Raw genomic sequence first — 20096 nt, 5'->3', positions numbered from 1 at the left:
TCTGTGATGAATTGTCCTTGGCTGAAAGGGAGCTCCAAGCCAGAGAGGCTACACCCACCTTGACCAGGGAAACTGACTGCCTTGGGGGCACAAAGGCCCCGCCTTGGCTCAGGGTGGGAACAACTCTGCAGTGCAGTTCATGCTCCCCGGCATCTCATGAGGCCCTCTCCTCTCCTGCTTAGCCCTTCTCCCCGGTCCTCGCCTGCCTCCCTTACTCTCTCCTTGCAGCGCTGCCTCCAAAAGTCACTTGTACAAGAACTTCTGTCTCAGGCTCTGCCTCCAGGACCTTGACCAGTTCAGGGTTCACTGGCCCTCATCAGATTCTTAAAGTGGTTTACAATCCTGTAGTGGGTTGAATAGTGACCCCCCAAAGATATGTCCATGTCCCAGTCCCTGAAACCTGTGAATGTCACCTTATTTGAAAAAAGGGTCTTTGTAGATGTAATTATGTTAAGAGTCTTAAGATAAGATCATCCTGGATTATCCTAAATCCAATGACAAGTGTCCTTAAAGAGACACACAGAGGAGAGGCCATGTGAAGAGGGAGGCAGAGATTGGAGCAACATGGCTACAAGCCAGGGAACACCCAAACCCACCAGTGTAACTGAGCAAGACCCTCTCTGGCCTTCCTGGGACGGACCCCACCCCCATATCCTCTACTATAGCCCCTCTGTGAAGTGCCCAGATACCAGTATCTCGTGTATTTCCTGAGCTTTTCAAATGCTACAAACCACCAACCAAGTGGAAGAAATTAACTATTTGATTGTCATGAGCACATGGCCCCCAGACCTTCTGGTGCCTAAGGACTGATCACCATCAACCAGTCAGAATTGTGCACAGCTGGTCACATACCTGGGACGCCCCTCCCTCAGCTGAAACCCTCCTGGGAGTTCTGGGTTTTGGGGGGCACGTGAGCCACCCGTCCTTGCTTGGCCCAGCAATGAACCTCTTTCTGCTCCAAACTCTGATGTTTCAGTGTGTTTTGGCCATGGTGGGTCAGGCACATGAACTTGTGTTTGGCAGCATGAGAAGCCGGAAGAGGCAGGAAGGAGCCTCCTCTCCCAGTGTCTTTGGAAGGAGCGAGGTCCTGCCGACACCCAGATGCTGGACTCCTGGCCTCTATACATTTCTGCTGTTTTACATCACACATTTGTGATCATTTGTTACAGCGGCCACAAATACCAGCCAAAAGGTAGGAGTTCCATCTGATTCTTGAAGCTCAGCCCTTCCCCGTGGAAATACGAGATGCCGATTGCTCCTCCCCAACCTGCATCACTGCACTTTCCAGTGTCCCATCCCCAGGCCTTCTCAGAGGGCTGAGCTTACCAAGAGACACGGCCTAAACTTTGCTGAAATCACTGCATAGGGCAGCAGCTTTTCTGCCCAGGAGGGGTTTCTGCCCTCGCTCAGCATCTCGCTACTTTGTATTGTCCCCTGACCAGCAGATCTAACCTTTCTTCCTTCTTGCTCTATGAATAACTGTAAAGACCTTTTAGTTTTCCTTGGGATTTCTGGAAAACCGCAGCACTTCCCGGTGCTGGTTTTCAGGATTGTGTCACTTCCCCAGATCCATCTCAGATAACGCTTTTCTTCATCTATATTTTGTTCATCCAAACAAAAAAAAGGAGCTTGCCAGGGAGGTGGGGCTGGCACGCTGATCTCCACCACACTTCTCTCTCTTCCTCCTCATCGTGATTATTCACAACTGTGTAATCAGGGTGTCTCTTTAAGGAGGCTCCCTACTTGATATTAGCTGACAGAATAAAAGGTCCTTGATTAAATGGAGGCTCTTTCCTGCTCGCTGCAAGTCAAAAGCTAATGAAATACTTTGACCAAAATGAATTTTCATATTCATTGATCTGAAAATAGCAAAAAAAAAAAAAAAAAAAAAAACAACTTCCAGGAGCAGTTGCACATTTGTTTGGGCAGATGCTTTCTGAGGTCAGGAATCATCGATCGGAGGGCTGTTTCTGAACAAGGAACTGGAGGAGCCAGTCTCCGCTCACGCCGGTGCTCGGATGTGACGTAACTGACTCGCCTGCCAGGCTCCTGGTTCATGGAACTCGCCCCATCTCTGCCTGGACCCTTGTGACAGCTTTCTAATCGTCCCCCTGTGCCCAGGCTTGTGACCCTCAAACCCCACTCCCACCAAGCCACCGAGATCTACCTGGAAACAAGTCTCCAAGTGGCCTTCTCTGCTCCCCGTGGTCTCCTGTGGGCTGGAGGCCACTTCCCCGCGGTCAGTGCCGGGCCTGCCTCTTTCCCAGGCCTCTTCCACGCGGCTCCCCACCTCCAGCTGCGCTGTCACCGCGCTGCTGCTCACCTCGCACCTCTGCACATGCAGTCCCCTCCCCCTGTGTGCCCTTCCTCTGCCCTGGCCCGGCTCTGCCTTTTGACTCAGCTCAGGTGTCATCTACCATCAGGAAGCCTTCTCTGGCCCTCGCCGTGTTCAGCACATTTGTGTTAGATGTATTTCGACCTAATTCGGGGGGTTCCCTCCCACAAAGCTGCTCTCACCCATTTCCTTCAATCCAGCATTTGTTCTGCCGCCAGCATGTGTCTGGGTGACTTGCTGGCCCAACCGCGAGGTGAGCTGCCAGATGCGCTGCTGCCGTGTGGACCCGAACACTCCTCCTCCTAACACCTGGAGAACGGGCTCCACCCTCGCTGGGACCTGACTCACCCTGACCCAGAGACCATTTCCTGGCTCTTCTGTGTTTGGTTTGCACGTGCGTTTGTGCCGGCAGTAGGGTGCTTGCTCACTTGCACCCCAGAAAGGCCTGAGTGTTCCCCGGCGGTCAGACGTGTGCGCCTGGCCCTGCTGCTCAGTCTGTCTCTCTGGGTCTCCGTCACTGGGCCTCCTAGGAGCTCAGGCCAGGGGAGAGAGCTTGATGAGCTCTGGCAGCCGTGTGCATTATTCGTATCATTAAGGGTACGTGGACTGAGGTGTGGAATGACTACACTACACATTCTAGCTAGTTACCCGCCCGGCCACCAAGCCACCCTGGTGAGGGGTGAGCGTCACAGGCTGGCAGAGGCTGTCCCTGCCACTACTGCTCTTTCCCTCATCTGTCCACTCTCCTTGGGGCCCACCTGGGACCTGGCAGTGCCCAGGAGGGTGCCAGGTCCCCGCCTGAGAGCACTGGACAGGTAGCTGCAGGGCAGGGCTACAGCACATGCATGAGGAGTTCTGGGGGAGGAAAGGCGAGCGAGATGGACGATCTCTGGCCTCTCAGAGCTGGGGATCTCCAGGGCCCCTCGGGCAACTGCTCATAGTAGAGCCAGTAAACCAGAAAAATGCAGCTGGGAGGGGGCGGGAGGGGTTTGGGGTGACCGGATCTTGGGAGCGTGGTGGTGCAGGAAGTGAGTGAGGAGATGGAGGCAGAGCCTGGCAGACTGTACTGAGGGGGTTGGACTCAACCCCATGGTCAAAATGAGCCATGGGAAGGGTTGAGCCGTGGAGGGATAATCATTCTTGGTGCCTCGGAAGGTCCCCCTGGCCTCTGGTTAGACATGGTGGGCAGGGCGTTTGTAGTGACCTCCACTTGGTCCAGAGCCCCCCATATGGTGGTAAAGGTCACCCACGTGTCTCTCACGTAGCCGCAGGCATAGAACAAAAGAATGAGGAGGAGAATGCAGCGGGAAAGAAGGGACTCACATTACGGACGCTGGGAGCTAATGGACAGGGAGGAGCCGGCCTTGCCTTAATCACCTCTGTGTTCACAGCCCCAGCAGTGCAGTGTCCAGCTCGTGGTAATTTGAACGAGAAAGGGTGGTATGAAACACCAACTGGAAGTTTCCTGGTTTGTGGATAAGGGCCCAGCAGTTTCTTCAAGGACCACCCCCAACACACACACTCAGTGTCAGAGTCTATAGGTCCTTGAAGCTGGTCATTCTCTCTAGAGAGGAGCTTTTCAAGTGAGGAAGCTGGGGCACACAGACGTTAAATGATCTCCCTCAAGGTCACACAGCCCAGTGATGGAGCAGGGACTCAAACCTGTGGCCAGTAAAGAGGTGAAGATATGATTGCTAATCTAGGAAACACAAATTAAAATCACAGTGAGAGACCACCGCACACCCACCAGACTGGGAAAAAATTTTACTGTCATTTCAAGGGATGATGTAAAGCCACAGGACCCTGCTGGGAGTGTCGACTGATAACATTGTTTTGAAAACAATTAGGTGATATCCGCTAACATTGAAAAGTTTAATACCCAATGAAACCAGGAAACATTACTGGGCTATCCACAGCAGCATTGTTGGTAATAGAAAAAATCTGGGGGAGCGTATAGCTCAGTGGTCGAGCGCATGCTTAGCATGCATGGGGTCCTGGGTTCAGTCCCCAGTACGGCCTCTAAAAATAAAGAAAGAATAAACCTAATTACCTCCCAACAAATAAACAAAAGTCTGGAAATGACCCAAAATGTTTACCAGCAGAACAGATACAGATTGTAGTAGAGTCGTTTGGTAGAATATCATACAAGGAAAAGGACTAAATTACAGTTATTCAAGTCAATATGCATAAATTTCATAAACACAGTGCCGAGCAAAAAAAGAAGTCACAGAATACACGTGATAACCATTTATTTATGTACAAACACCTCCATCGTTTAAGAACACACACATGTATATGGTGAGACAGAGCTCTTCACTATTACTGGTGATGTTGAGTAACAGTAGGCAGGGTGGCCGTACATGGCTGCTAATGTTATCATCACTCGCCTGGTTGATATGCGCTAAATCTGCATCCTGGGGGAGCTCTCCAAGTCTAACTCCCCTCACTGCTGCCATCATCCCTCAGAGAGGAGAAAAGTTGGGGGGCTGGCCAGCCCTTCTGTTTTAAAGGGGGATTTGATTTTATTTTATTTAAAAAATTTTTCCAATGTGTTGCATTTTTTAAAAATTTATTTATTTTAGGAGGGAGGTAATTAGGTTTACTTATTTATTTATTTTTAGAGGAGGTACTGGGGATTGAACCCAGGACCTCATGCATGCTAAGCATGTGCTCTAATACTCTCCCCTCTAAAGGGGGGATTTTAAAATAATCATTTTATTTTATACATTTTTTAAAAATAGAAGAGGTAGCATTAATGACAGGGACCGCCAGGCCCCGTGAGAACAGAGCGGGAGGCCGGTACCCAGGGCTGGGCGGCTGGGGGCGGGCTCAGCAGGAACCGGGCCTGCCGGCTCCCTCCCCACAGGAAGAGCCCAGGGTTTGTACCGCCCTTCATCCGCTGGTCGGATTTGGTCTCCAGTTGTCTTAACTTGGACGATGAGACTGAACGCTGACTGCAGCGGAGGGCGGGGTGGGTTTCTTACCCTGTTTCCAGGTGAAATGCCAGGTTGTGGGAAGGGCTCTGAATGTGCAGCCGCCCGTTTTCTGCTGCGGTCATGCTGCTCAGAATGCTGCGTTGTGAAGGAGCTCAGAAATTAAAAGTGGTTCTTACTATACGTCTAGTGGCAACTTGACCTGTGAACCCTGCGTTATGATTTGTCACGACGTATTCACTGGGACATAGTTGTGAAGTAACGCGTTTATACACACTCTAACTTCAGATGAGGAAACAGGCTTCACGAGACTGGCCCCAAAGTCAGCAGAGGAGAAACAAGACAGGGGCAAAGAAGCAGACACCACCTCTCGCTGGGCAGGGAAGGGCTCTTAAAGGAGTGGGCGTCTTCCAGGCGGGACTGGGAGAGAAAGGCAGGAGGGGGTCGCATGGGTGCAGAGGCGTGAACAGGCAGGAGGCTGGAGTCTGGTGGGGGAGCCCTTTCCTGCAGGGTTTTGAGGTGCGTGTGGAAGGGGAAGAAGCAATAAGATCATTGTGTTGTGTGGGGCTGGCAGGGACTCCCTTGGAGTGACGACCTCATTCATGATGACCTCACTTGTGGCAAGGTGGCCAAACCAAGGTGCCCACCACCTGGCCAACTGGCCATATGTGCAGAGGTGACCCCTGGCTTAGTGCAGATGGAAAGGAACTGTCCACTCCTAGGCCAGCCAGGGACATCACACCTGCTCATTCCCCCACCCCGTTTCCATTTCTGACCTAGCTCGCCTCATCTCAGGGTCATCTGAAGGTCAACAGCCCCTCTGGGCACCTGTCAGGGCAGCTGGGCTGTCCCTCCACTGGCTGAACAAGAGGCTGCCCTTGGGTGGCCGAGACAAAGAAGGAAGCAGGGAGGGCAGAGCTGGCTTTACGGCCATCACCCTGAGACCCCAGGAGATGCTGGGGGTGCAGGGAGGAGGAGAGAGGGCTGGACATATCCCTAAGGCCATCTGAAGACTCAGACGGGTCGAATTTTGCATTTTTTTCCCCTCTGGTCTTTCTTCACGTAAGGGGGGGTTTAGTTGTAAAATACACACATATATACATGCATAAATGATATATGTATTACGTATAATTTAATGTATGTGTGTAAAATTCTGTTTTCAATTTTTAAAAGTCGCCTCCTGTTCTCTTCCAGTTTCATTCCTACTCAGTGAAAGGCTGGAAGCTTTGCCACGAACTTCTAGAGTGAGACAGCAGTGATGGTGATCGAGACTGCCTCTCACAGAGTTCTCCCTTTCCTAACTCTCCAGTTCCTGAGAAATTAAAAAAAAAAAAAAAAAGAAATTCCTGAACATCAAAGCCATTTCCAGCTGGAGTCCCCAAACACAGCCCATCAACTGGCCAGTAGATGGCGCCCAAGGGGACCCTGCCTTTGGGCAGAGGGTCTGCCTTCAGACAGACTGTCATTCCTTCCGCACGGAGGTGGTAGATGGTCACCTGCCCTGTGCCCAGCCTTGAGCTGGGTTTGGGTGAGAAAGGGATGAGAAAGACAAAGTCTAATTTCAACTCGCCCCACGGGCTAGAGCCGGGGAGGAGGCGCCAAGGCAGAACAGGGCTGGCTGGGTGGACAAGCGTGGCCTGGAGCAGAGGGTCAAGGTGGGAGGAGGAACTGCCGTGAGCTTCCAGGAGTGTCTGGGGGCAGCTGAGAGCGGGCAGCAGGGCCAGACCATAAGGTCTGTGATTATTCTGTCCAGGGAATGCATGGAAAGGTGCGGTGAAGACGTCTCATCTGGGGGTGCATCTGAACCCCTGCTGTGGGACCCTTCCTGCTGCCCAGGAGGCTACGAGGGGCGGCAGGATGGAGCGGGGAGGCTGGCTGTCACACTCTGCCTGTCCTCTCTTTGTATCTTTCTCTGCTGCATCCTTGCATCCTAGGTCACCTGGTCAGGCTGACAGTCAGCGGGGGTTGTGGGCAGGGCCAGAGGGCCTGGATGGAGGGTGGGTGTCGGAGATCAGGCGTGGAGACAGGGAGTTTGTGGGCTGAGTCACAGAGCAGTGGTTGCAGAGTGAGGGGCCTGGGGCTGGGAGGAGCTGGGCAGTGGGGCTGGGGGTGAGAAGGACACCAGACTGCTCCTGGCGTCAGGAGCCCTGGGGCATTTCTGCGCTGGGAGGCGGGCAGAGGCAAATAGGAATGCAGATCAGATAACTCTAGCGAGAACCAGCTGCAGGTGGCTTGGATCAGGTGGGACCCTGAGCTTGGAGAGAAAGGACATTTTAAAGCAAAAAAATCCAGCCGGCTTGGCAGCTGTCAGAACGTGGGGGCTGAGGGAATGAGTCAAAGATGACTCAGAAGGTTTGAAGGTGAGTTTGAGGGAAATGGCAGCACTTCTGGGAAGAAGACAGCTTCATGCCCAGGACTGCTGGCTCCTCGAGGAAGAGGAGGCCCGACCCCGTCCCGTTCCCTGCGCGTGTGTTTACGGCCTGTACCAGCCCCACTGGGAGGGAAGCTCCCCAGGGTGCTGCCCAAGATTCTCCCGCTTCAGGTGTCTTGCCCAGGGGCTCAGCGCATACCTGTCCCCTGCCTGACACAGGGCCACATGGGGACTGGACTGGGGCTTCCCCGAGAGAGACCAGGGAGGCTGGGGGTTAGCGGGACCTGATTTCCCGCCCGCTGCGTCCCAGGGTGGCGACACTGGGCCGGGCACCCCACACCAGACCCTCGTCGCAGGCACAGCCCCCTGTCCCCAGTCTCCTCTCCCTCCCAGCCCTTCGGCTGTACTGAGACCGTGGTCACGGAGGTAGGTCCTGCACCTGTCCACGTGTGCCCGATTCCCCTCCTCCCCACCCAGCCCTCCCACCGCGTTCTTGCTCACATCTCCAGCATCCCGTTTCCTGGATGCCTTATCCACTTGGTGTCCCACAGACATCTGTGCCCAACGTGGGGACACTAAGCCAGCCACCTGCTGCTCCATGGTGACCACAGCCCCACCCACCAATGCAGGATCCTGCGGGGCTCCTTCACGTCACCCACGCGGTCACCTTGCTCTCCTAGGTCTCTTCCAAGCCTGCCCCCTCTCCGCCTACTGGCTCTGCAGGAGCCAGCCCTCCTTGGGTCTCACTGGCCCTGACCTTCATCCACACCAGGGTCAGAGTGGACACAGGTCTGACAGGGCCCCGGGGAAGGCCTCCAACACCTCCTAAGATTCTCGGGCCACGTTTCAAGTCCCCTGCACCAGCCTACCTCTTGCTTCAGCTCTGCCGCCAACCCCTGCCTCATGCAGGCTGTGTCCCCACCCCCCTCACACAGAAGGGCTCTCCCAGCCTCCATTTCCTGCTCCGCTTTGCCCTCTCCCTCTCCGCTCCTCACCCCTAGGATTCCTTCTAGATTTTGCCTTTACAAACGCATGTCCCCGACCCCTCCCAGCTCCCAGAGATGCCTCCAGGAGACCCAACCCGAGTGGCGCCCCACACCCTGCCAGCACGTGTCAGCTTATAAATCCAGGTAGTGGTGTTGGCACTGGCGTCACGTCTGCTTCCGGCGTGAGGGCAGTGACCCGACTCCCCGCCACTGCATCCCAGGGCCTGGACGTGGGCTTTCAGTAAACAGGCATTTAATGAACGGTGTTCATTAAACAAGACACCGTTTCCCCTACCAAAATGGCCAAACATTTTTTTTTTTTGGCCACAACCAATGCTGACAACAGTTGTGGGGAGCAGAGGGAGGGAGTGCTGGCCATGCCCCCCAACTGGTGACAGCCCGTGGCAAGCTGATGCAGACGTGGCCAAAGCCATCCCAGAATTCCAGGAGTGGCTGCCCAAGGTGCTCCTTGAAGGATGGGTTAAAATTTGCCAAAAGAAGGACAATTTTGGTACCAAAATACCCCCATTTATACAGTCAATGGGAAAACCAGTTTGCTCTGTGGAAATCAACTTTAGAGCCGACACTAAAAGACACATGGCCAGAAACAGAGGGCTGGCTACCTCCCCTCGCTCGCAGAGTTCATCCCTGCTTTGGGGCTCACTCAGCCCGCCCTCCCCTCGCAAGCCTGTACCCAAACCCAGCGGACAGGCACGAGTGCAGGACAGCATCGTGGGGGTTCTGTGGCTGCCAGTGTGGTCACTGTGTCTCCCCATCTCTGCCAGGAGAGCAACAATGTATCCATCCTCTGAGCACTCATGGTGTGCCAGGCGCTAAGGCTTCCCTGGGATTAGCTCAGGGCATCCTCCCACATCCTTAACACGGATCATCCCTATTGTGGTGATGAGACGACTGAAACACAGAGAGATTGAGTAGCTTGCTCAGAGTCACACAGCCAGCTGCAGACCTGTGTGGTAACCGACATCTTGCTGCATGCAAGTCAACTGTACCTCTTTCCACAGTACACACCGCTGAGTTTCCCAACAGTTATAACTTGGTTCTGAACATTTCTCCAAGGTCATTACTACACATCAAACTTTTTTTGTTTTTGTTTTTTAATTACAGTATAGTCAATTTACAATATTGTGTTAATTTCTCATGTACAGCATGTTGATTCAGATATACATATATAAATTCTTTTTCGTTATAGGCCGTTACAATCTATTGAATATAGTTCCCTGTGCTGGACGGCAGGTCTGACTATTGTTATTTACCTATTTTATATATAGCAGTCAGTATCTACAGATCTTGAACTCCCAATTTATCCCTTCCTACCCCCTTTCCCTCCTGGGAATCAAAAGTTTGTTTTCTATGTCTGGCTACACATCAATTTTTAAAAAACAGCTTTATGAGATACAACTGACATACAATAAACTGTACGTGTTTAAAGTACAATTGGATTTTATGTACACATACAGCATCAAGAGAGTGAACAGATTCATCGCCTAGTTTCCTTGCACACATTACCCTCCCTCCTGCTCCTGCCTCCCCCAACCACTGATCCACTTTCTGTCCCTATGGTTTGCACTTTCTAAAATTGTATAGAAACGATGGGCATCTTTCCCTCAGCATAATTGTTTTGTGTACAGAACATTTACCAAGAGCGACCATAATTTGGGCCATAAAATGGTAAATTTGAAAGGATTCAAATCATGCAAAGTATGTTCTCTGACCGCAATGGAATTAAATATTAGAAATCAATACCAACCAAAAAGATACCTGGAAAGCCTCCAAATATTTGAAAACTAACACACTTATAAATTACCCGTGGGTCAAAAGAAGAAATCAAAAGGGAAATTAGAAAGTTATTTACTTTAATAAACATACAGCAGTTACTGTGGGCCAGACCCTGTCTTGGGCCTTTTCCAAATACAATGAGCTGATTTAGGCTTTGTAACAAGCCAACGAGGAAGACACTTTCACATCCATTTTATAGATGCTGAACTGGAGGCACAAAGAGAGAAAAGTGACTTGGCGGGTTACACAGGTAGGAGTGGCTGAGCTGGAGTCTGACCCCAGGATGCCTGGACCCGGGGTCCGTGCTTTGTGCCCCGGCTTCCTGGAGCAACACCGAAAGGTTTCAAATGGAGAAGGAAAGTGGTCAGGACAGGAAGGTCACCTTGGGAGGAGTACGACAAAGGGTTAGGAGCTAAATCTGCAGGACTTGGAGATGGATGGGAAGCCGAGCTGGGGAAGCAGGAGAAGGCGGGGTAGGAGGGGAGCGGGTGGGAGCAAAGAGCAGGGCTGGCAGGCACCCCACCCCTGTTGAGAACCTGTTGTATCAGGGGATGGGCTGGGGCCTGGTAGAAAGGCAGGTGGGGGTGGGAAGGGGTCCCTAATGCTTGAACTGCAGGTCCGCTCGAGTATTAATGAGAACAGAGGGGACGGTGTTCCAGGTGGAAGGAAGAGCGTGTGCACAGCCCGTGGGGGCAGCTTGCAGGGTGAGGTCGCATGCAGAGCGGGACACGGAGCACAGCAGTGCAGCTGAGGGCCAGTGGGCAGGCGGGGCGCCCTGGGGGCTTGGCAGGCCTACGTCAGCAGTGACGGGGTGTCAGCAAGGGTCTGGGGAGTGTGTGCAGGAGGGGACTGGCAGGGTCAGACTCGTGTTCTCAAAGCTCAGGGACAGACCTGGGCAGAGGCAGGAAGCAGTCCCGTGGCTGTGGAGGTCTTCCAGGTGAGCTGCTGCTTGTGTGGGCTGGGATGGGAGACTGGGGGAGGGAGGGATGAGGACAGAGGGAAGTGGATGCAAGAGGTATTTTGGAGGCAGAAGTGGCAGGGACCCTGCCAGATGCCCTGTGGGGGGTTCCAGAAGGTAAGAGGGACAGTCACCAGGAAGAAGGCCAGGTAGGTGGGGGAAGTGAGGTCAGCATCCAGGTCTGGAGCTGGAAGAGTCCTGGCCGGAGGTTTTCTGTGGATCACCTGCACATAGGTACGGTTTCAGGAGCCCTGGTGACAGGCCAGGAGAGGGGGCAGAGGAGCAGCCAGGAGAGGGAAACCACAGCATGCCGATGGCGTAGGAGCACCCAGTGGTCAGTGTGGAACCGGTCCCAGCCGTCAGGACAGACACGACCAAAAAAGTCCCTGCATTTAGCAACTGAGGCAGGCAGGCAGGCAGGCAGGCAGGCAGGCAGGCAGGCAGGCTGGGCAGGCGCAGGAGGATTTGGAAGAAGGATGTTAGAGCTGGAGCTTGCGGGAAACCCTGGTTCCCAGGTGGCCTTGGAGCAAGTTCTCTGGAGGAGAAGGGAGAAGACCCCAAGTCGAGAATTTCACTGTCACAGATGGGGCTTTGAATGGCTCATCTATAAGACGTCCTGAACCTCCCTGGCCAAGGCAGAAGTGGGCTAGAAAGGAGGAAGTGGGCCAGGCTCCAGGTCAGGAGAGCAGGAGGGCAGCTGCAGGCTAGAGGAGAAGGAGGAGCGACCTCACACTGCTGACAGTGGCAACAAGGAAACTTCAGGGCTACCAGCGCATCCCCTCCTCCCCTCCCTCTGCTCATGCGCCCCCCAGCCCAGGCCGCAGGGAAAACCCAGACCACCCACGGCAGAGAGCTTCCAGACAGCTTCGGAAACAAGTTTTACAAAGGTGCCCAGCAAATGCTTATAACCCCCACCTACCCTCACCACGTGGCTGGTGGTTTCCATTCTATCTTTCCTGTTTTAACCCAGTCGGGACGCCCTGCGTTGATTTCACGGCCTCCTAAAGGGTCTGAAGCACAGAAGTGAGAACCCCGTTCCGGGAAAAGCTGCGTTTCTCTGGAGACCAGGCAGTGGAGAGAAGAGTTCAGTCAAGTTTGTTTACAGCGTAAGGAGATTCCAGATTGTTCCCAAGGGCCCGGAGTGTGGGGAGGAACGGGGGGGGGGGGGGGGGGAGCAATGGTGGGAGGAGCTAGGGATAAAGGAGAGGGGAGGAGGGGGTGGTTTACCCGGGAGAGGCCTGAGCCGCGCAGGGCTGTACTGCTCAGCGGGCGTCAGTTTCCTCAAACGGGAAGCCACCCGGTTATCCACGTGGGCGAAGCCCCGCCACCCCCCTCCCCGCCTCCCACCTCCCACCTCCCACCTCCAAGAGTCTTACAAGTCTGACCTGGCACTCTTCAAAACATGGGAATGGAATTCCCATTTAGAAAGTGGTTTCTAAGGCAAGTTAGTCACCCAAACCATGAATTAGGTACTTAATACAGATACCTCAAGTTACGTGAAAGGATAAAAATGATAGTCTTTACAAAAGCATGATGACTGCAACTGGGGTAGCATGTTCACCAAACCGTGGAATTCCAGGCTAGGGCCCGCAACATATTGAAGGACATGGTTTTAGGACAAACCAACAGTAGGAACAAATCCCCACGGGACTGAGCATGGGCTGGGAGAATCTGGGACTTTTGGTGTCCGTTTCAACATGTGCCCCTGTGCACAGTGTGGCCTGAGAACAGGATGAGCCCCGAAATCCGAGCCCTGCGTTTGCAGAGTCCGTAGCAATGGGATGGGGGAGGGCCCTTGTCCTCGATCCCACTCAGCCTCAGAAACTAGCCACACGGAACCCCACGAGGCCCTGGGGTCCCCTTTTCCTCGCCGTGTGCATGGGCTGGTCACCCCTCACTTATACCCTATCATGGGTCAACGCCTCTGCATAACAAGGCTCTGGCAGGCACCTGTTACCTGAATTCCTGTGCCCTGAACCCAGAATCGCTGCCCCTGGCAGAGATGCGCCCCAGGCCTCCCAACTCATCCCTGGAACCCAACCGCTGCCCTGGGCCCCGAATCCCTAAATTAGGCCTGAGCCTTTAATCACTGCCCCAGGGGTATAAATGTGACACGGAACTGGGACACCCAAATCCCCTGCTTCGATCCCCCGCCCGTGGCGTCAGGCCCTAAACCTGGCCCCGGGTCCCCAATCTCGGGCCCTGACGCTGGGGTATCCGAAGTTTACACAACGTGGGGCCCTTCCTGGAGAACTGAAAGTTTACTTTTCTGGACTACACGCGCACACGCACACACGCGCCCGCACTCCCCGGCCAAGTCTCGCCGGGCCTGGCCTGGGGCGCCGGGGACGTGGGGAGGAGCAGGTGGGCTTGGACGCAGGCCCGGGAAGCGGCCGGGCGGGGCGCGGAAATGCAGGGCGGGGCTGGGGGCGGAGGTCCTCGAAAGCGCGAGACCTTCCCGAGAATTCCGGGCGGCGCAGGCGCACTGAGGCCGGCGCAGGCGCGCGCGCCGCGGTGCGCGCGGGCGGATCCCTACCGGGGACCCGCGCGCGCCCTGGGGAGGGGCGGGCGGCGACCAGAGCGCAGGCGCGCGGCCGCGGCGGCGGTTAGGGAGGGTTCTTCCGGAAGGTTCGGGAGGCTTCTGGAAAAGGCGCCGCGCGCTGGGCGGACCCGCCTCTATATAAGGGAGGCGCGGGGGCGGCGCGCCAGTTGCTTCTGCGTCCTGGTGCTGCCTCGTTGCGGAGCCTGTGTGGTCCTTCAGCCGAGGTGAGGAGGCCGTTGGGGGGCTCTGGGCGGGCGGCGCGGGGGTCCGGGCACAGGCGGGCGTTGGGCTCGGCCCCCCGGGCCACTCGGCCGGCGGGCCTGGGGCGGCCATGGCCTCCTGGAGGCCTGGGGCCTGCTGCGGCCTCCCCTCCCCCACGGCGGGAGCGGGCGGGCCGAGGCGCCGGAGGAACGGGGCGGTCGCGGGTGGGGGCACGTGCGGGGTCGGGGGCTCGTTCCCGCCCGGCAGGGGCCCCCGGCCCTTCCCGCCGACCACGGCGGAGGCATCAGGGCCGAGCGGCGCCCGCGTGGGTCGGAGCCGCGCTCACCGGGCCGCACTGGCTCCCGGCTTGGCCCGGAATGAGGTCATCCCTTTGTCCCCGCGGCCTCCCGGCTCCCGAGCGCGGCCAGCGGCGCTTGAGCGGCTCCGTGTCCTTCCAGATGCCCGAGGAGACCCAGACCCAAGACCAGCCGATGGAGGAGGAGGAGGTGGAGACGTTCGCCTTCCAGGCGGAGATTGCCCAGTTGATGTCTCTGATCATCAACACCTTCTACTCGAATAAGGAGATTTTCCTGAGGGAGCTGATTTCGAATTCGTCTGATGTAAGTCTCAGTGGAGAGCGGAATTTTGGTTTCGGTTGCAGGTTCACTGCTCAGGGGCTTTGAGCTTAATGTCGTTCGTGTTTTTCGGTAGGCTCTGGACAAGATCAGGTACGAGAGCTTGACGGATCCCAGTAAACTAGACTCTGGGAAAGAGCTGCACATTAATCTCATTCCGAACAAGCAGGATCGAACCCTCACCATTGTGGACACCGGAATCGGAATGACCAAGGCTGATTTGATTAATAATCTTGGTACTATTGCCAAGTCGGGTACCAAGGCGTTCATGGAGGCCTTGCAGGCTGGTGCAGACATCTCTATGATTGGCCAGTTCGGTGTCGGGTTTTACTCCGCCTATCTGGTTGCTGAGAAAGTGACCGTTATCACCAAACACAACGACGACGAGCAGTATGCCTGGGAGTCTTCTGCAGGAGGGTCCTTCACAGTGAGGACTGACACAGGTGGGCGTCTGAGGCTTTGTCACGGAGGGCGCGGTTCTTAAAATTCAAGGCAGCTTCTGTTTGCCTGGAGTGTAATAGCGTGACCTTGTGGTGGTTTATCTTGGGCAAGGCAGTTAACTCTGGGACTGCACTCATTTGTAGTGTAAGTAAACTTGTATTTCGTAGTGTTCAGTGATTGTTAGGTATGGCGCTGGGAGTTTGATTTTCTTCAACGTTAAGCCATTGAGATTGAAATTGACCTTACTCTTATTTCAGGAGAACCTATGGGTCGTGGAACAAAGGTTATCTTGCATCTGAAAGAAGACCAAACCGAGTACTTGGAGGAAAGAAGGATAAAGGAGATTGTGAAGAAACACTCACAGTTTATTGGCTATCCAATTACTCTTTTTGTGAGTTTTTTTTATGTATTTTGTATGTAGCTAGTTAAAGCTATTGAAAGTGAGTTCCTTAGTCTTCATAAGGAAGAGATCCACACTTGTATTCACTGGGCCTGTGAAGGTACCCAGGGTTATTTAAATACATCAAATATTGATGGGAAGCTTCCTGGCTACTTAATGTTTGCCAGTTGGCTGAGTAGGCTGTGGTGTAAGTGCAGCTTCTCCGTTTAGCTTCTTTTTTTAGTTCTGGGATGGAGAGGTGATGTGATGTCTCTTCTTTGAAGGTGGAGAAGGAACGTGATAAGGAAGTCAGTGATGATGAGGCGGAGGAAAAGGAAGACAAAGAGGAGGAAAAGGAAAAAGAAGAAAAGGAGTCCGATGACAAACCTGAAATAGAAGATGTCGGTTCTGATGAAGAGGAAGAAGAAAAGAAGGATGGTGACAAGAAGAAGAAGAAGAAGATTAAGGAGAAATACATTGATCAGGAGGAGCTGAACAAAACGAAGCCCATTTGGACCAGGAATCCTGACGACATTACTAATGAAGAATACGGAGAATTCTATAAGAGCTTGACCAACGACTGGGAAGATCACTTGGCAGTGAAGGTGAGTGACTTTTGAATACTTCAAAGACAGCATGTCTCTGCAGGTTGTCTGCCTCCAACTGTTAAATTGGAGCATTGATGCTGGCAGCTCCCCCCAAAGTGCTTTAAGTTTTGTAACTGCAAAGTGTGTAGCTGTCAGGTTGATAGAGGTACATGTCAGTGGAAACTGTTAGCAATTTGCGTTGATCGTGACTTCGTGTGTTTGGTTACAGCATTTTTCAGTTGAAGGACAGTTGGAATTCAGAGCCCTCCTTTTTGTCCCAAGACGTGCTCCGTTTGACTTATTCGAAAACAGAAAGAAAAAGAACAACATTAAGCTGTATGTTCGCAGAGTTTTCATCATGGACAACTGTGAGGAGCTGATCCCTGAATATCTGAGTAAGTGTAGTGAAGTGTATAGGGTCGTCACTAGTCCAAGAAACTAATCCTGTTGTTGGTTTGGGGTTATTGGGGCTTATATATTTGTCTGTTTTGATCTTTGGAGTGACTTTGAGTGTGGTCTTGGTTTTTCCAGATTTCATTAGAGGCGTGGTGGACTCTGAAGATCTCCCTCTAAATATTTCCCGAGAGATGTTGCAACAAAGCAAAATTTTGAAAGTTATCAGGAAGAACTTGGTCAAAAAATGTTTAGAACTCTTCACTGAACTGGCAGAAGATAAAGAGAACTACAAGAAGTTTTATGAGCAGTTCTCTAAAAATATTAAGGTTGGTTATAAATACGGTTGATCATGAGCAGCAGTAATAAACTGGTTTCTCATTTTAAGTGATCTTAATGCGGAGAAAGCCTTCCTAATAAAGCTGTCGTTATCTTTCAGCTTGGAATACATGAAGATTCTCAAAATCGGAAGAAGTTGTCGGAGCTGTTGAGGTACTACACATCTGCTTCTGGTGATGAGATGGTTTCTCTCAAGGACTACTGCACAAGAATGAAGGAAAACCAGAAACACATCTATTACATCACAGGTACTGGGCAGTAAATGTTACAGTCATGCTTTTGTTCTTGCAGTCCCACAGAGCAGGTGGGTGTGTTCGACCCACATGATGCTACTGATAAATTAATAGGTGTTAATACACACAAGACGGTTAACATGAGTTAGCCCAAATCTGTGGTTAGCTCTGCCTCCGTGGTGGTAGTAGAAAAAGACGAAGAGAAACCACTTCCTGGTAAAAGTCTAAAACTTTCTAATACCTCAGGTGAGACCAAGGACCAGGTAGCGAACTCTGCCTTCGTGGAGCGTCTTCGGAAGCACGGCCTGGAAGTGATCTACATGATCGAGCCTATTGATGAGTACTGTGTCCAGCAGCTGAAGGAATTTGAGGGGAAGACTTTAGTGTCAGTCACCAAAGAGGGCCTAGAGCTTCCAGAAGATGAAGAAGAGAAAAAGAAGCAGGAAGAAAAAAAGACAAAGTTTGAAAACCTCTGCAAAATCATGAAGGACATCTTGGAGAAGAAAGTTGAGAAGGTACGTGAATGCAGCCTTCCCACCTGCGCATTTTTAATAATGACAGTTCTTAGAAAGGAGTGTTACGTGTTTTTCAGACAAGTCATACATGGTCCCTCAATTTCTCTCTGTTTAGGAAAGTTTAGAAAACTTCAGCCTGACCATTTAGTGATGGGTATAGACCTAAAGATTCTTAAAAGACCTAAAAAGAGGAAGGGAATGAAAGTACAGGAAGGAAATTTTGGGTATCTAGATTTGCAGGTAGTATTTCCAATTCATCAATATCTGAGTCCCTTAAGTACTCCGAACAAAGCTGATAGAGCGTGGAGAAAGTTCAGCCTTTGCAGGCGCAGACGTCACTGGATGCCTTGATTGCAGGTGGTCGTGTCAAACCGACTGGTGACGTCCCCATGCTGCATCGTCACCAGCACGTACGGCTGGACAGCGAACATGGAAAGGATCATGAAGGCTCAGGCCCTGAGAGACAACTCCACCATGGGTTACATGGCAGCAAAGAAGCATCTGGAGATCAACCCGGACCATTCCATCATCGAAACCTTACGGCAGAAGGCAGAGGCCGACAAGAACGACAAGTCCGTGAAGGATCTAGTCATCCTGCTCTACGAAACTGCCCTCCTGTCCTCCGGCTTCAGTCTGGAAGACCCCCAGACACATGCCAACAGGATCTATAGGATGATCAAACTCGGTCTTGGTAAGTCTTGCGCACATATCATGTGAAATACCGTCAGGAAACTTAAAACACTTGTAGCACAAGAGACTGGTGGAAACGGTGAGTTCCAGCAGTTCAGGCGAGATTGGACTGTCTTGTGTGGTTTGGGAAACACTGAAGTCACATGAGTTAAAAGGGGTAAATGGGCCTCTTGATTTAAGAAATGAAAGATGAGCAGGTTCACAGAGCCCGGAATGGCGCAGCCTGCCCTGAGAGTGGGTGTGAACAGCAGGTTCAGGTTGATCAGCTGGCTTTCGGAAATCTAATAATGTGCCTTCTATCTAAAAGGTATTGATGAGGATGACCCGACTGCTGATGACAGCAGTGCGGCGGTGACGGAGGAGATGCCGCCCCTGGAAGGGGACGACGACACGTCGCGTATGGAGGAAGTGGACTAGGCGTCCTCGGCCAGCTCCTGTACCCCTGCTCAGTCCTCTAGCTCCATTCCCTCCCGTAATCTATTCTCAAGTATTTCTTTATTTTTGTTAACGTTTAAGATACCCGTATGGCATGACAATAACTACGTAAGGGGGGATAAGATTTCTTTCTAAATGTGATACTGTGATACTTTAGGCCCTAAAGCAGAGCTAGTTTTTCCTCCTAGTTTCACGTTGGCTTATTTTAACAGGTCAAGGTAGCGTTTGTTGAAAGCTGTATGTAACTTAACGTTAACTTTGTGTTCTGGAGTATGTAGCTATCAAGCGAATTCTTTAGTAGACCAAATCTTTCGTTGTTGAAGTGCTCTGAACTACATACCTTGATGTTTAAAGCAACTGTCATCTTCTGGGATCTACTTTTTAAACTTTCCATCCCCTGTGGTTACTGACTGCATGAACCAGGCCTCTAGGAGATAGTATGTTAAACTGAACCAACTCGTTGGGAATAACTGTCCGTCCGTAGGGCTTGTTTTCCAAAGAAAAGTATTGTTTAGAGTAGCAAAATTATAAGCCAACCTAAGGCATGTTGTAAAGCTGTGTGAAAAGTAACTCCGCAAGTTTTGTGAGTGGAAATGTAGTGCTTAAGTCACATTTTGCTTTAAAAAGTTGTAACAAATACAAATGAATTAAAAAATTGTGTGAAAGTGTCTTAATTGGGGAGGAGGCAGGGTGGTTAGAGGTGACGGGATGGTGGTCCCAGCATGTGGAACACGAGGTGTGCACCCCTTACCTGCTAGAGGAGAAGCAAGGAAGGAGATGCCTTCAATGGTAAGGCTTCGGTGGGTGGGGAGCATGTGTCGAAGGCCCGGGAGGGTGGGGCAGGCTGCCCCACCCCGTGTCCCCGTGTCCCCGTGTCCCCGTGTCGTGTTCTTTAGGCGTGTCCTCCCTCGGGACTGCTGCTCTTTAATAGTGTTGGTAAAACATTGCTGTAAGCGCAGCCCCTTACTACCTTGGCTTCACGAGTGCCTCAGGGTTCATTAGCCGTCCCACCTGCGATCCTCCGATTCTTGGAGCCTCGGGCAGGCTGCCCGTGGAGGAGGCTGCAGCTGGGAGCAGAGGGCGGCAGTGGAGGAGGCGGGTCAGGAAGGTCTATGGATTTGGGTTCCTGAGCGTAAGACCATGTATAAAAAGTGACAATGACCAATGACGGGGGAGCAGGAAGGCTGGAAGGCCTGTCGCCCAGTGCCCAGCAGGCACTCAGCTGTTTAATCTTGATAATCCTCTGAGGCAGAAGTTCTTACCCTCTTCAGACAAATGGGAGGCATTAAGTGGAGTCAGCCCCTTCCCCCGTTCACTGGCAGATGT

At 52.6% G+C, this 20096-nt stretch overlaps 1 protein-coding gene across 2 annotated transcripts; it reads left to right on the top strand.

The window, feature by feature from the left end:
• Positions 1-13967: 13967 nt before the first annotated feature.
• HSP90AA1 (heat shock protein 90 alpha family class A member 1) lies at positions 13968-19425 on the top strand. 2 transcript variants are annotated; one of them, XM_032482665.1, is made up of 11 exons: positions 13968-14146; positions 14582-14743; positions 14835-15201; positions 15457-15590; positions 15863-16183; positions 16395-16560; positions 16697-16887; positions 16998-17145; positions 17377-17645; positions 18003-18336; positions 18643-19425. In XM_032482665.1, exons 2-11 carry the CDS (start codon positions 14582-14584, stop codon positions 18750-18752), a joined length of 2202 nt encoding a protein of 733 aa, XP_032338556.1. In that variant the 5' UTR covers positions 13968-14146; the 3' UTR covers positions 18753-19425. The 2 variants fall into 2 exon arrangements, with proteins under 2 accessions (XP_032338556.1, XP_032338557.1); XM_032482666.1 differs by lacking the exons at positions 18003-18336; positions 18643-19425 and adding an exon at positions 17761-17885 and having other exon boundaries at positions 13994-14146.
• The last annotated feature ends 671 nt before the right edge of the window (positions 19426-20096 follow it).

This window comes from Camelus ferus, chromosome 6 (genome assembly GCF_009834535.1).
Source record: "Camelus ferus isolate YT-003-E chromosome 6, BCGSAC_Cfer_1.0, whole genome shotgun sequence".
Classification (NCBI taxonomy): Eukaryota; Metazoa; Chordata; class Mammalia; order Artiodactyla; family Camelidae; genus Camelus; species Camelus ferus.
Note: the sequence above shows the minus strand (reverse complement) of the source record. Positions and strands in the feature narration are given on the sequence as shown.